We start from the raw sequence: 14,563 nt of genomic DNA, 5'->3' as shown, positions 1-14,563 counted from the left end.
GCCTCGTGTGTTTTCTTCATTGAAGATGTCTTTCTCATCGTCCCCTCCGACTCCGCGTTCCGACTTCAAGACCTGCCGGGACCTGCCGGGACTGCAAGTCTAAGATGTCGCTCACCGACCCCACCACATTTGTTTGTGGTGCCTGGGCGAGTCGCACGACACCGACGACTGCTCGAAATGCCAGTCGCTGACTGCCAAGGCCTTGCCCGAGTGGAAGGGCAAGCTCCAGTTAGGTAGGGGCTCTAAGCCTGTTAAGTACCTGACTTCCAAGTCCAAGGGGGTTTCCACTGATGACTCGAGGGGCGACTCTCTGCGTCGGAAGGATTCCCGGGGATCTCGGTCCTGGAGTGCTTCCCACCACTCGTCTTCCTCATCCCGACACTTAAGGAAGCGCTGTCAACGGTCGTCTTCACCGTCCTCCTCGGTGGATGGTGCCTCGAGGAAGGTTTCGTGCCCTACGGAGCCCTCGACTCATGATGGATGTGTGGCATTTCGAAAATCCATGATGGCAGGGATTTTTTCTCCAAATTTGCCGTTGGAGTACCCAGACATTGTAGATCCTCCAAGGAAGGCTACATCGAAGTCGGTGAGGCTGGTTTTGGCCTCCAGGCCCTCTTCTGTCCCCAGACCTGGGTTTCAACCCCCTCTGGGTGATTTTTGAGGAGGAGGAAAGGTCTGAGATTGAGGAACCTGGGGACCTTGATGATGCTCCAATTTTTTCTGGGGACAGTCAGTTGGAGGAGCTGAGGCAGACCCTCAATGATGCAAGTGGACTGGACACTTCCCCGGAAGTCGAGTTTGGTAGACCTGAGCCTGGGGCTCATGCAGTGTTTTCTTATAGGAGACTCATGGCATGAATCTTGGAGTATCTGGGCTGGTCTAGTCCTTTGGAAGACTTTGTGCAGGATGATCTGACGGACATCTTGGATCAAGGTCCGTCCTCTGAACCTGTTTTGCCATTTCATTCTAGCTTGCAGAAAAGGGTGGCGGTTGCTTGGCAGTCCCCGGAATCTCTTTTGCTGTGAATAAAAATCTAAGAAATACCGCCCTTCTGTTAGCTACCCCAGCTATTTATCTATTCACCCCAGTCCTGAGAGTTTGGTGGTTCAGGCAGCTACGGCCACCTCGAGGCAGGCGGCGTACCCTACCATCCCTCCTTATAGGGACGACAAGCGCTTCAACGGTTGGGCCCGGAAGGTATTTTCTGCTGGGAGCATGTCCTTGAAATCGGCCAACTCCACGTGTACCATGGCAAGATTTTCACATACTCTGTGGAATTGTTTCCTTGGCGGCTGAGCATATTCCCGAGGGGGAAGAAAGGGATGGTTCCCTTGCTCTCGTGCAAGACGGCAAGGATGCCATGTGCGAATACCTCAAAAGCTGAGGCAAAGTCTTTGAGCACCGCAGTGCGTCAACCTCTGCCTTTTCGTCCTAGGGGACAGCAGTGAAGGGGAGGTTCCTTGCAGTACTATTCTTCCTTTGGTAGTACGAGAGGGGCCACAAGTCAAGGGGGTAAGCAAAAGGTACCCGTGGTGGACGGGGAAATCGTGGTGCCAGAGCCGCTCGGGCAGTTGCCTCTTTGCCTTCAGGCACTGCTGCAGCCACTTCCAAACAGTCATGAGGCCATGTCCCATGGTTCGCCGGTTGGGGGCAGACTGTCTCAGTATCTCGAAGAATGGCGGGCCATTACTTCAGATGCGTGGGTGTTGGATTCCATCGGCTACTGTCTTCCCTTCCTTCAGCGGCCTTATGACAATCCAACGGGGAAAAAACTCTTTGAGGCTTCCGGATCCGCTCCTTGCGCAGGAAATCTTGTCCCTGCTGGAGAAAGGCACTATAGAACTGGTCCCTGTAGCGGAAAGGAACAAGGAATGGTATTCCCCAAAGAAAGACGGGTTTGAAACCCATCATGGCATTTGCGTTGGTTGAACAAACTCCTCCGGAAGGACAAGTTCAAGATGGTCACTCTTTCTCAAGTCCTCCAGGCCCTTCAATTTCATGATTGGTTGGTGTCTCTGGACCTCAAGGATGCTTACTTCCATGTGCCAATCCATCCTGCACACAGGAAGTACCTGAGGTTTGCGGCTGGCGACTTGCACTTTCAGTTTCGGGTCCTGCCGTTCGGATTGACCTCCGCCCCAAGGGTCTTCACCAAGCTCATGGTGGTGGTGGCAGCGTACCTCAGGCGAAGGGGGATTTACGTCTACCCCTACCTGGACGACAGGCTGATCCGAGCACGCTCTCCTGAGCTAGCTTTGGATCATCTCAGTGTCACCTGCCGCACCCTCCACAGACTGTGCTTCTCCCCGAATTTCAAGAAGTCGCACCTGACACCTTCCCAACAGCTCCAGTACATTGGGGCTGTGTTGGATACGTCCTTGGAAGTGTTCGCCTCCCAAGGTAAGGGCTCATCACATTGTGCAGATGGTGGACAAGTTTCAACATGCCCAGAGTCTCCCGGCTTTCGAATTCTTAAGGTTGCTCGGCCTCATGGCTTCCTGCATTTTTTTAGTGCCAGAGGCCAGGCTGCGGATGAGATCCCTGCAATGGGTCCTCAAGAGGCAGTGGTCCCAGTTCTCCAGCAAGATGACGGATCCTGTCCAGATCCCACGCTCGGTCTCCCAGGACCTTCTGTGGTGGGTGAACGAAATGAACCTGATGAAGGCGGAACTGTTTTGGCAACCGTGGCCAGAGGTGACTGTACTGACGGACGCTTCCCTCACAGGATGGAGCGCTCATGCCAACAACTTGACCGCCAGTTGTCGTTGGTGTCCGTCGGAGTCCAGACTCCACATCAATCTGTTAGAGCTGAGAGCCATCATGCTAGCCTTGCATTAACTCAATTAAAAAGGGGGGGGGGGTGCAGAGAGGCAATGCAGCTCTGGTTCTGGGCCATCCAGCAGGAAATTTCGATCTCCGTAATTCATCTGGCCGGCGACGAAAATGCGGTGGCGGATGCTCTGACTAGTGGGAGTTGGCTCAAGAAGTCCTTCAGGAGATCTTCGCCTTTTGGGGAATCCCGCAAGTGGATCTCTTCGCTACCAGTGTCAACCGGAAGTGCGAGAGAGTCTGCTCAAGGGAATTTCCTCTAAGAGGAGCCTTAGGAGACGCCTTCGTGTTGGATTGGTCATTCCCACTGCTGTACGCGTTTCCTCCAGTCCATGTCATTCCTCAAGCGTTGCAGAGGTTACAGAGGTTCGGTTCCCACATGATCCTCATTGCTCTGGATTGGGCCAGGAGAGCGTGGTACCCGGACCTTCTGGAAATGTCCATCGGCCCTCCACGCCATCTTCCCCACCGAGAGGATCTGCTCTTGCGCGAGGGGGTTCAGGTTCTCCATCCAGAGGTCAAGACTCTCAACCTTCACGCTTGGTATCTGAAAGGTTGAGGTATAAGGATTGGGACCTCCCGGATGACATGATGGAGGTGTTGCTTTCGGCTAGGCGGCCTGCAACAAAATCCCTGTACCGTTGCTGTTGGCGCAAGTTCTGCGACTGGTGCAGGGATCACAATGTTGAACCTTTTCAGTGCTCTATTCCTATGGTTTTGTCTTTCTTGCTTTCTTTGGCCCACAGGGGCCTTCAAGTGGGTACCATTTAGGTTACCTTGCGGTGCTGTCTATCTTTAAGCCCTCCTCTGAAGAATGTTCTTACTTTAAGATTCCTTTGTTTTCTCAGTTTCTTAAAGGACTGACTAATGTCTTCCCGCCATCCCCTTTCCAGGTGCCGGTTTGGGATTTGAATTTGGTTTCGAGATTTCTCATGGGTGCTACGCTTGAACCTTTGCACTCTTGTCCTTTGAGATTACTGTCCTTCAAGACTGTGTTCTTGGTTCCGGTTACTTCCGCTCGCAGATTGAGTGAATTGCAGGCACTTTCAGCTAAGCCACCCTTTACTGTGTTTCACAAGGACAGGGTTGTACTGCCAGTACGTCCTTCTTTTCAGCCTAAGGTGGTCTCTAAATATCATTTGAGTCAAAAGGTGGTTCTTCCATCTTTCTACCCTCCTCCTAATCCTGGTAAGGAATAGGAGCATCTCCATCGGTTAGATCCTAGGAGAGCTCTTAGCTTTTACATTTCTAGGATGTCCAAGGTCAGAGTGGACAATGAACTCTTTGTAGGATATGCTGGACACCAATTGGGCCATGCTGTTACCAAACATATCTTGTCCAGGTGGATTATCCTTCGCATTACTGAGTGTTACCGGTTGGCGGGTAAAGACCCTCCTAAGGGTTGAGAGCTCATTCCACTAGGGGCGTGGCTACTTCCACCGCCCTCCAGCGGGGTGTTCCTATCAGGAATATTTGTGATGCTGCTACTTGGGCTTCAATCCATACATTTGTAAAACATTATTCCCTGGATACTATCCATGGTCAGGATATGGCCTTTGGGAAGGCGGTTCTTTATTCTGCAATCTAATTGGGTATTCTAAATTATTTTCCCTCCTCCATTTACTGGTACTGCTTTGGGAGTCTGTCAAAGATGTGGAATGCGTTGTAGGAACATCCAGTCGAAAGAAGGTTACCAGTTGGTAAGTAACTTGTTCTTCTTATCAAAGTCAATAGAATCCTATAAAGATATTCCAGATGACCATAAATTATTCAGCCAGACTGCAATGATATTAACATCTATATTAATGCCAGGTGGGAGCTGCTGCAAACAATTAACGCAACAATGAAAGGATGTAATGCAATCAGAGAAGAACTGAAGGCCATTAGGCTTATGACCCTCCAGGACAGGTATGTCCTGGACTTAATTACAGTGATGGAAGGTCGGGCCTTCTTGTTGTACTTTCATACCTTCCCATGATGGAGAGAATGGAACCCTGATGGAGCAATAACAATGCTGACAACCCTGCACGTGAAGATGGGGGAATGAAGTTGATGAGACAGCAAGAGATGACTGGCTTTTGTCTCTGTTTTCGTGGATTCCAACTTGGGTGACAAATGCTTTCAAGCTGCTTGGATTCTGTCTTATAAGGATCATTTTGGGACAATGCCAGAAGACAGCTAAGAAAGATATTGGGAGGAAGATAATGATCTACATAGATGCTGACACTAATGAACACATGCAAAATGAGAAAAGCTCTTTTGAAAACATAAAAAGGAGCCCCCTTACACCTATAGGAACGATGTATTATTATTCTGAAGATCACAAGAAATATTCTGTCCACCATCTTGGGATTGCTGCCATATGACCCAGAGTGTAGATGTACATATAAGGAATGCAGGGCACCTGTGTGGGGTGACAAAGTTATGGATTCCAAAAACAACACAGTGTGAAGAGAAGATTAAAGAAGAGATGCTGTTCGAGGATCTTCCAGTGGGGGGAATGTAGAGGGGCTGGTGGTCACGTCATTCCTAGCTCCTGCCCCCTCACCTCCCTCATACTGGAATAGCAGGAGAAGGGTTGTATGTGGGACACCAGGTATCATCCCAGTATCGCATTGAGTGTATGAGTGATGATATGCATTTAGACAACCATATCGAATGTACCCTCACATTGAAAGGGTGGAAGGATGTCTGCACACACCATTGGACATAATAGAGCTACAAGTGAAAATCAGACAAGGGCAGAGTGACTTCATGAAGGAAAGATACAGAGACGCGCTGAAATGATGTGCAAATACTTAAAGAATTAAGGTGTAACTGAAGTAACAAGCGCAACACGTAATCAAATATGAAGAAATCACATATGTAAAAAAGATAAAGTAACCTGTTGACTAATAAGTGTACATATGCAGAAATACAAGGTAGACAAGCCATGTAGAGGCTTGCTGCAGAAGAAAAAATAACGCTGCTAGGGCGGCCGTGATGGAAAGATGGACGCCGGACTTGTGTTGAAAACAATTAAGCTACCTCAGAGATAGACCGAGGCTGCAGAGTCAGGAGACCTTGAAAAACAGCTTTGTGTGATGAACAAAGAGGAGTCTATTGACCAGGCATCAAGGATGTCACTTTAAGGAATAATTGCAAGGCACAAGGGGAGTCAAAAGGATAAACTGTGTACATAAGACATATTTCTCTTAGATTAAGTAAAGAAGAAAACATCTGCAAGAGCGTTGTTTTGGACAAATGAAGATGCAAAAAGTAAGGTGGCGTGAACAAGTCTCTAGAGGCTGAGAGGAGTAATGACACTCAGCACAATTGATCAAATTGCAGTAAATAGAAGGTTGAAATGGACAAATTGGTGGTCTCCTCACATGTGATTTAGAAGCCGAAAACAAGGGTTATTCATTAAGCTCTAGACGAAGATAATGGTGTACCTACACTCCCAGAAAAGTCCCAGAATAGAGAAGAGGCTGCAAGGTCAACTACAAAGGAGAAGCTTTGGTTTAAGGCTGGACCGATGAAAGATGATGGACGAATTGGGAAAGTGGTGATTTTCTGACGTTACTCTCGGCACCTGGGTTCTATTTTGCTTACGTGCTGCTAATGAGCCGAAGTCCAAGGTTGGGAAAGAATGCCAACCAATCAGAGGGTCTATGTAGCAACATGCTATACAAAGTTGCATAGGCCAATCTGCTGCCATTTTTCTGCTATAATCAGTATTATACGTATTTAGAGGTGGTTCAAGGCGTGCCCACCAGATAAAGGCCATCCAGTAATATTATTAATACTTACATGATATATAGGGACATATGTTCCCTTAACCAATCCCTCCCTTCACTAGGTTTTACAATTTGCCACGTAGGATGGCATCAAAAATGACACATATCAAGGTATACAACCTTTGTATAATCAAGTTTGTTGTTCGCCAGATTGCCCTAATTTATTTTATACTAATAATGAAGTGGTACTTGGCCATATTCTTTGAGTCTGTCTGGTTATTTGGGTCTGTGATCACTATTGGTAATTCCCCCTAGCACACAAGACACTTCAAGGTGCTAGAGCACAGGACAGGAAAGATTTTCCAATAAAAAGCTGGTGGGAGTGCACAACAGGAAAGCGTGTTTTCAAAAATGTGTGCCCAGCATACTTCAACTGTTCTGTATTCAAGCTCATTAATGTTGTTGTTTCCATTATTCTGTAATGTACACTACTTTAGTGTATAAACGTAATAGCTATAAGTGGTATAATACATTCTTTTAAGTATTTCCCCCACTATAAGTATTAATGCTGTAGTTTGGACTATGGAACATTGGGGAGTTGAGGAGTATTCCTGAACAAGACTGGGCGGTACTGCTTGTGCTCCTTTGATGATCATTATTTAATTACAATAATTTCCTGACCCCATGAGACTTTGATTCTGCTTTTGAGGTAGTCTCAAACAAAAAAAACATTTCTGCATATGTAGGTTCTTAAGGCCTTTGAGAGCAAACTCCTTCAGCCATGCCTGAGGATGGAAGAGCAAGCTGGGATAAACCGGCCCATAAAACTGGCTCGGATTCTGTCTCTTTTCAGATGACTGTTCCCCTGTTTTGTGATCATAAGATTTGCTGTATAGTACAACTATAATTCCAAGCTGTTTGTTTCAGCATCAGCTTCATTTTAAGCTAGCGTTTTAATTCATTTTGTCATTTGTAAGGCTATAGAACATATTCTTATCTTTGTTTTTTAGTTTTACAGGGTTTTCCCAGGGTACCCTAAACGCCCTGGCAGAAGGCACCATCCCTATTTATAGGCATCCAAGAAAGGTGAATGCATGATACATGTATTAGAATATTGATACTCCTATGTCCCGTCCCCTTTCGTCCATACTTTTGGGACATTCTGTTCAGTGGGACGGGATCGGAGCAGTTTTGTAAAAAAGCATCAAATTGAAAAATGTGTCCTCCTTCTCTTTTTACGCGGGGTACCACACGTGGCCGTAACCCTGCCCTCCTTAGCTCCTCCCCGTGCATCACTCTTCAGTCCTTTTCTCCGTGCGGTCGGGGCTGGACGCACTTGCATCACCGGGACCTTTTTCTTTCCCGTTGTCCTTCTCTCCTGCTCCGGTTCTGCAGTCGCGTAGTCCTCCGTTGTAAGGGTTGGGCCTCTAACTGAATGTGTGAGGTGCTAGTACTGTTGTCAACTTCAGAATGTAGGCTGTGAGTGCGGAGTGTGAGATTGGAATGTTTGGAGTTGAATTGGTTCTAACCCAAGCAGTTAGAATATGTGAGCCTGGGTGGTGGGAGCCAGTGGTCTCTTGTTCCTTATTCCTCTTATCTCTTAATGACTTGATGACAGCTGATCCCTGCAACTAAGTAGGTAATAAAGTAACCACTAAGAGTACCTGGCCTGAGTATCCTGAGTGTCCTTGATGAGTGAACCCTATGACCAAGGAGCGATCATAACAATTGGCGACGAGGATGGCCCAAGCTATGATGAGGGACCTTGGAGTGGACATCATGAAAGCAGGTACCTATGTGATGTCATGTGAGAGAGGAGAAGAGACTCTGCTGCGGGGGGTGCAGGCAAGAGGACAAGTGAATGCAAGGAGAGAGGGAGAGCCCACTGCCTCCCATGGACTGTGTAGCGCCCACCACCCAGGGCTGTTTCAGGGCTGTTTGAGTCAGCCCCCAGGGCTACTTGTGCTAGCCACCCAGAGCCAATTAAGGCGGTCCCGCAGGGAAGAGTGAGGGAGCTGTCTAAAGTGCCTACGTCCAGGCAGGAGTAAAACAAGCTGCCAATAAGGAGTTTTCAAAGGGATGACGAGCTGGGAGAGCCAGGCTAAGAGGTTTCCCAAGAGCATGTGCAGTGGAGAAGTGCCCCGCCTGTTTCAAGCTGATCCCTATAACCAGGAAGCTAATAAAGTAACCACTAAGAGTACCTATCCTAAGTATCCTGAGTGTCCTTGATGAGTGAACCCTATGACGTAGGAGCGGTCATAACAACCGTCTATGCCAGATCATTTCGGATTTGTCACTTGTTCATCTTGCGAGCGTTTGGAGTGTCTGGGAACGGATCAGCATTGTGACTCGTGTTTCTACTGCGACTCCCTTTCGGTCCGGGCACTTCAGCGTCGTCTTCGTCGGTGGGAGTAGATCTTACAGAGAGTTCCCCCACAGCATTTTCTTCATCAACGGAAAGAAGAGACACCCAGTAAGTTCCTTACTTTTCAGGGCACCCCGACCGGGGGACTCCTTCCTGGGGTCCTCAGGTCTGGGAGGGGCTTCAAGATCTCTGCTACCATGGTTTCCCCTTAGGTGCCTCGCAGGCCTAATAGGCGTACCAGGGTTTTTCTCCGAGGGTTCCTGCGTGGGGCCTGCCGATACCGGATCACAATCCAAGGTTCACCAATCAGGTGCTAATAGCCAGCCTCCGGGGTGCGCCCTGAGGCCTCCGTTGAGGCTTTCTGTACCGAACCATGGTTCGAGGCCCCTCTCAGGGGAGCTATAAAGACCGGACTCGGTTCCGAGGTTCCTCTTATCGAAGCTAAGGTGTGTACCAACAGAACTGAGAGACTTGTTAAGGTCTTGTCTGTCAGGTGGATTCCACAACTTTCCCGCGCTCGCAGTGTTACCGGTTCTGTTGAGGGGGCACAGGGAGAGGTCTCCAACCGTTTCTCCTCTGTTACCGGCGAGGCTCCTCTCTTGGAGGCTAACTCAAAGGGTCACGACAGGATGTCCAGTAAACATCCCAGGCCCAATAGTACTCTGGATACTGGGGTTCGCCCTTAGGTCTCCATTTCTGGAGCTTTCCACACTGATAACGGGGTACGCCCTGAGGTCTCAGTTTCTGGTGCTTGTCACACCGAGCCAAGGCTCGGGCCCCTCTTGAGGGAGCTATATGTCCCGGGTTAAAACCCAAGGTTCCTCTAAATACAGTACTGACGAAGTCGAGGGATCTTCTAAGGGTCCTGTCAGTAGGGTACATTCCTCAACCATCTCACGCTCAGGGTTGTGGTGGTACCAATTCTGTCGAGGCGGCAAAGAAGGTGATCAGCAACAGGCCTTCCAGTACCGGCACTGCCGAGGTTCCTCCATTGGAGGCTAGTTCTGGGTCAGTTCCTAGGATGTGAACTAAACATCCTAGATCTGCCAGCACCGGCTCGGCCGAGGATCCTTGTTTCAAGGCTAAGTGTTTCTTAATTCCCCGGACTCCCCTGAGGGGACAGTTGCCTCATTCTCTCCTATGACGCAGTTCTCTTCAGGTGTTGACTAAATGGCGGCCCAATCTCCTTGGTCCACCGCAGCCATTTTGGATACCTTCCTTACACCAACTTTCATGACGACTGGTGCTGAGAGCCTTCCTTTTGGGGCTGAGCAGTTTTTCCACGCTATGTGGACAACAAAGACCCGCTTGTCGGTCCTGGCAACAGCTTCAGCTAAGCCCCTTGTACACAGAGGTCAGGGTCCCAGCCCTTCTCTGGGATCAGGGGGTTTCAGAGTCACTGTGCGTGCCAATCTGAAACTCCTGTTGGTAGCCCCACCTTAAGCGACAGCGGCAAGGTGGTTGGTTTTTCTCTCGGCCATCTGCCTCCTCTACAGGGACATGTAATCTCCCTGCCTACAAATCACCAAATTATATTTTTTGTCGGTCACACTACACTTCGGTGAGGGGACGAATTTCGTCTCATCTGGAGGCATGGCAAACCCTCACCGAAGACTGGTGGGGTTTGTCCGTCGTTTAGGTGGGTTTTCGCTTGCCCTTTCCTCCTACCCCACCCTTCAAACCTCTCTTCCGACAGATCAGGATTCCCTCCCTCAGAGCAGAGGTACAGAAACTTCTAAACCTCTGAGCGGTGGAACCTGTTCCCCTCATGGAGCAAGAGAGGGGCTAGTACTGCAGTCCTTTCACAGTGCTCAACCAGGCTGGCCTGCACTATCACTGATCTTTCTGAGAGAAATTTGAGTTGATCACGCCCTGCCAAATAAAGTCCTCTCTTCGGAAGGGTGATTGGCTCAGTGTGGTGGTCTTCCAGGATGCGTAAATGCACATTCTGATTGGAACCCGCATATGAAATATCTGCGGGTCTCTGGAGCCCGCATATGAAATATCTGCGGTTCTCCGTGGTCACCAGTCGGCATCGGTTACGAGTGTGAGATGAACAGCAATATCATCTCCAACTTTTTCCAGAAATGGGGCATGCTAGAGGTGATCCTCTTTGCAGCTTGTGGGTCAACATGAAAGCTTATGCTTTCCCCTCATTGCCTCCTATCTATTGGTCGCTTTGTAAGCACATCGAACCGTTGCCAAAGCAGCTGCGTGGGCTTTCCCACCAGCTTTCGGTAAGCATTACTGCTTAGAGCGGGGCTCTAGAGCCGATGCTCAATTCGGCCAGGCTGTTCTTAAAAACCTTTTTCAGTAAGGAGGTTCCATCCACCCGTATTTCCTGTGAGGAGTGCTTGGTAATCTCCCAAAAGTATGAAGGAAAGGGGACGGGACATAGGAGTATCACAAAGTTACCCACTGTAGCGACTATCTCATTTTTCAATGATGTTTTTTTACAAAAGTGCTCCGGTCCCGTCCCACTGCACGGAATGTCCCAAAAGTATGAAGGAAAGGGGACCATGGACTAGGAGTAAGATAGTCACTACGGTGAGTAACTTTGTTATTTTCACACATTTAGGAGCACTCGGGTAAGGACCACCGGTCCTTAATACCTTGTCTCCTGGGATTGCACAGGTCAGCACCATTATCTCACCTTACCCAGCTACTTAAGCCTATACATTGCTGAGTTTCAGGGAATTCTAGGTCTTGACTTGTTTTTAATAACACCCATATTATTTCCTATCCCTTCCCCAGCAGACCAAGCTTTATCACTCTTTGTCCCAAAGCTTCTTGAAGGCATGGTAAGCCTATTACAAACACACAGAAAGTAAAATAAATAACCACAGTGCATTGCTCAGTTGCTCTGAACTGGATGTTAGCTTTCAGAGATGGCTACTGGATCGCGCTGTGGCATCTGTGGCTTAGTTGTATTGACCTAGTCTACTCTCACAGGGCACATGTTGATTCAAGGCATAGAGAGAACTGAGGATCTCTGCCCTAAAGGCATGCCACTGCATTTGTTCTAACTCTCGATCCTCACTGGTCCAATGGTCTTGGCAAATCCCAATCTCTTCACATATCTTCTGTGTTTAATAAAGCAGCGTAACTGTGACCTTGACTCTGACAAGACATACAAAGGCTGTGGGCTGCTTTCATGCTCTCCCCTAAACCTTTTAGGCATCAGTGGAGCACATATCCGGGCGAGCACTTGCACTGTTTCTGCTGCCTCTGTTCCTCTCAAAGCTGCCTTCTGATCATAAGCTCTTATCTCAATGTCCTCATGCTATCCCTAACAGGCCCACTCGAACCTCCATTGCACTCAAGGGAGCAATGAAAAGGGGTTGGGTGACAAATAGCCTACTTCCACTCTTCCTTTAATAAGAGCTGAGGATGAGTGGTAGTACTTTTGGAGATGTTACACCGGTGAAGGGTTTTATACAATGAGAGGGGAAGCAAACAGTGTTAGTATTTGTGTGGTGAAAAAAATAAATGAATGGATAAGGAAGCGATAAGACAAAAGGTTAGTGAGAAACAAATGGTACCAAAGCTTATACTAACATAATATTGGGTGCTAAATAGAGCAAACCTGTCAGTGGACAATATGTCACAAAGTGCATGTCAGCACTTTACAAATATATATATAAATAGAAATGACTTGCCGTTTGTTGAAGGGACGTCAAGATTTTACATACCAAGAAGGTGTGTTTGAGGAAAAGAGTATGATGGATCTAGATGGGAACATCAGTAAAGTTTGTCATTATGCTACACAAAAAGGGGCTACAGGTCGGTATAACTAGAGTTGGTTGCTGGATGCAGTGCCTGCAAAGTCACAATCTCTTATGTCAACCTGTTGGAACTAGGATGCCAACTATAGGCCTTTTCCCATATGGCTAATAGGACGCAATACTCTTCTTATACTTTTTGTTGTAGTATTTGTAGTATTTGTGGGAAATGTATGTGGTTGAGGTATGTGTGCATGCCTATGTATCTGTGCAGGACAAAGGATGTATGAATGAAATATTGAAATATTTTTTAAATGGTGAAATTCTGAGGTCTGCGATTCATTGCAGCAGTGGTTGGATATTCATCAGGGGACCCATTGGTGTTCTGTAGCTTGTTGTCTCGGAGGTTGGACAGGCTTCCTTGTTTTCTATAAAGAGATGTGTCTGAATTTGGCAGTCTAATCTATGGCCAATGCAAGTGATCAAGGACAAAAAGCAGTTGTGTAATGTACTTAAAGCTTCACTGTACTTCCTCTGTGGCCAGCCCAAAAACCTTTATTGGCAGTCATGTTGCTTTATGACTGTTGCATCTTATTTGTGTGATATGTGTGAAATAGTGTTTGGGTTTTACGGAGAGAGAGATGTGTGGCTTCCTTGCATGGATGTGGATTGCCTGTCCCTCTCATTTATTGTTCCACTTAAGGTAAGATGTGTCCTGGTGGCTATCTGATCTATGAGCTGTCTTCTCAGACAGCAACCAACTAAAACAAATAATCTCCTTTCTTTTTTGTACAACTGTTCTTAGGTTACTGTACATTTCTACAACACTATACTAACCCAATTAATCTAGGATTGATTTCCTCTTAACTAAATACATTTTGTTTTAAAAGTCTGTTACTGAAAGAGAACGGTAGTAAACACATTTCTTTAGATACATTGAATCAAAAGAATCGCTAGGTTGTAAGTAAATTCCTTTTATTCTTTTGTTACAGGCCTGGCTTCAATCATGAAACGGTTATTGACAAAATATGACAATCTCTTTGAGATCTCCTTTCCCTATTCAATGGGCTGGCATGGTAAGGACGATAATTGTAGTCGTTTTGTTAGAAATGATAACATTTTCTTTGGTGCATATTAAATGCTGCATACAGTCAATCAGAAGATTAAGCACACCATTATTGCAGGTTCATGTGGTGGAGAAGCACTCCGAGTTGACAGGCTTCCCGATTCATCACTTAAAACCCAACCTCCCACTTCCTAGATGAACAGGTTAATATTTGAGTGGGGTGAGATATCAGACTATGAGAGGAGATGTTAGGTTGTTTTTTTTAATCAAGAAACACAGGAACAAAATCTGTTTACATTGTTGTTAGAATAGTAAACATTGTTCTCAATGAGGTACATAATTCTCAATAAAGAGCATAATATCTTGCTGAATTACGAAGACAGAGCACATGAAAAATGATGCCTCTATGTATAGTGTGATAAATATTAACGAATAATGTAAAATAGAAGAAAAAGGTCATTAGAGTGCAACCAAACAGTTAAGTGACAAGAAAAAAAACAATCCCAATTGTCAAGGTCAAAGCTTACCAATCTTTTTTTAGAGACATTATGCTTGAATTTGAGGACTTGTTCCAATGCAAACAAATGTTAAGGCTTTGTGTGTGGCGTTTACTTAAGTTTCGGCTAAAGTGTCAGTCATTTAAGGCCATGCGTTCATCGGCCCCTAACAGCAAACAGTGAATTGGTCCCTCTATTTGGATGCACTACGCTTATCTGTGGTGTTGCATTGTGCCTAATGAGGCAGAGGTAAGTGTCATCAAAGGAGCCTTCTCCGTGACATAGTGTTGCTGCTGTGTGGTGAACAGAAGCGAGGCACCTCTACGGTTGCATGGAGAGGGTAATGGGTGTACCTTCTCTTATCA

At 47.0% G+C, this 14,563-nt stretch overlaps 1 protein-coding gene across 3 annotated transcripts in view; it reads left to right on the top strand.

Moving 5' to 3' along the window:
* The window catches only part of GALT (galactose-1-phosphate uridylyltransferase), a 784,930-nt gene that overhangs the window by 706,982 nt on the left and 63,385 nt on the right, over positions 1 to 14,563 (top strand). For all 3 annotated transcript variants that reach the window (XM_069626827.1, XM_069626825.1, XM_069626826.1), the window contains exon 9: positions 13,628 to 13,711. In XM_069626827.1, the coding sequence (XP_069482928.1) occupies positions 13,628 to 13,711 (84 nt within the window). The remainder of the gene's footprint in view (positions 1 to 13,627; positions 13,712 to 14,563) is intronic.

Source organism: Ambystoma mexicanum, chromosome 6p (assembly GCF_040938575.1).
Source record: "Ambystoma mexicanum isolate Mex_15411 chromosome 6p, UKY_AmexF1_1, whole genome shotgun sequence".
Classification (NCBI taxonomy): Eukaryota; Metazoa; Chordata; class Amphibia; order Caudata; family Ambystomatidae; genus Ambystoma; species Ambystoma mexicanum.
This window is presented reverse-complemented; position numbering and strand designations above follow the sequence as displayed.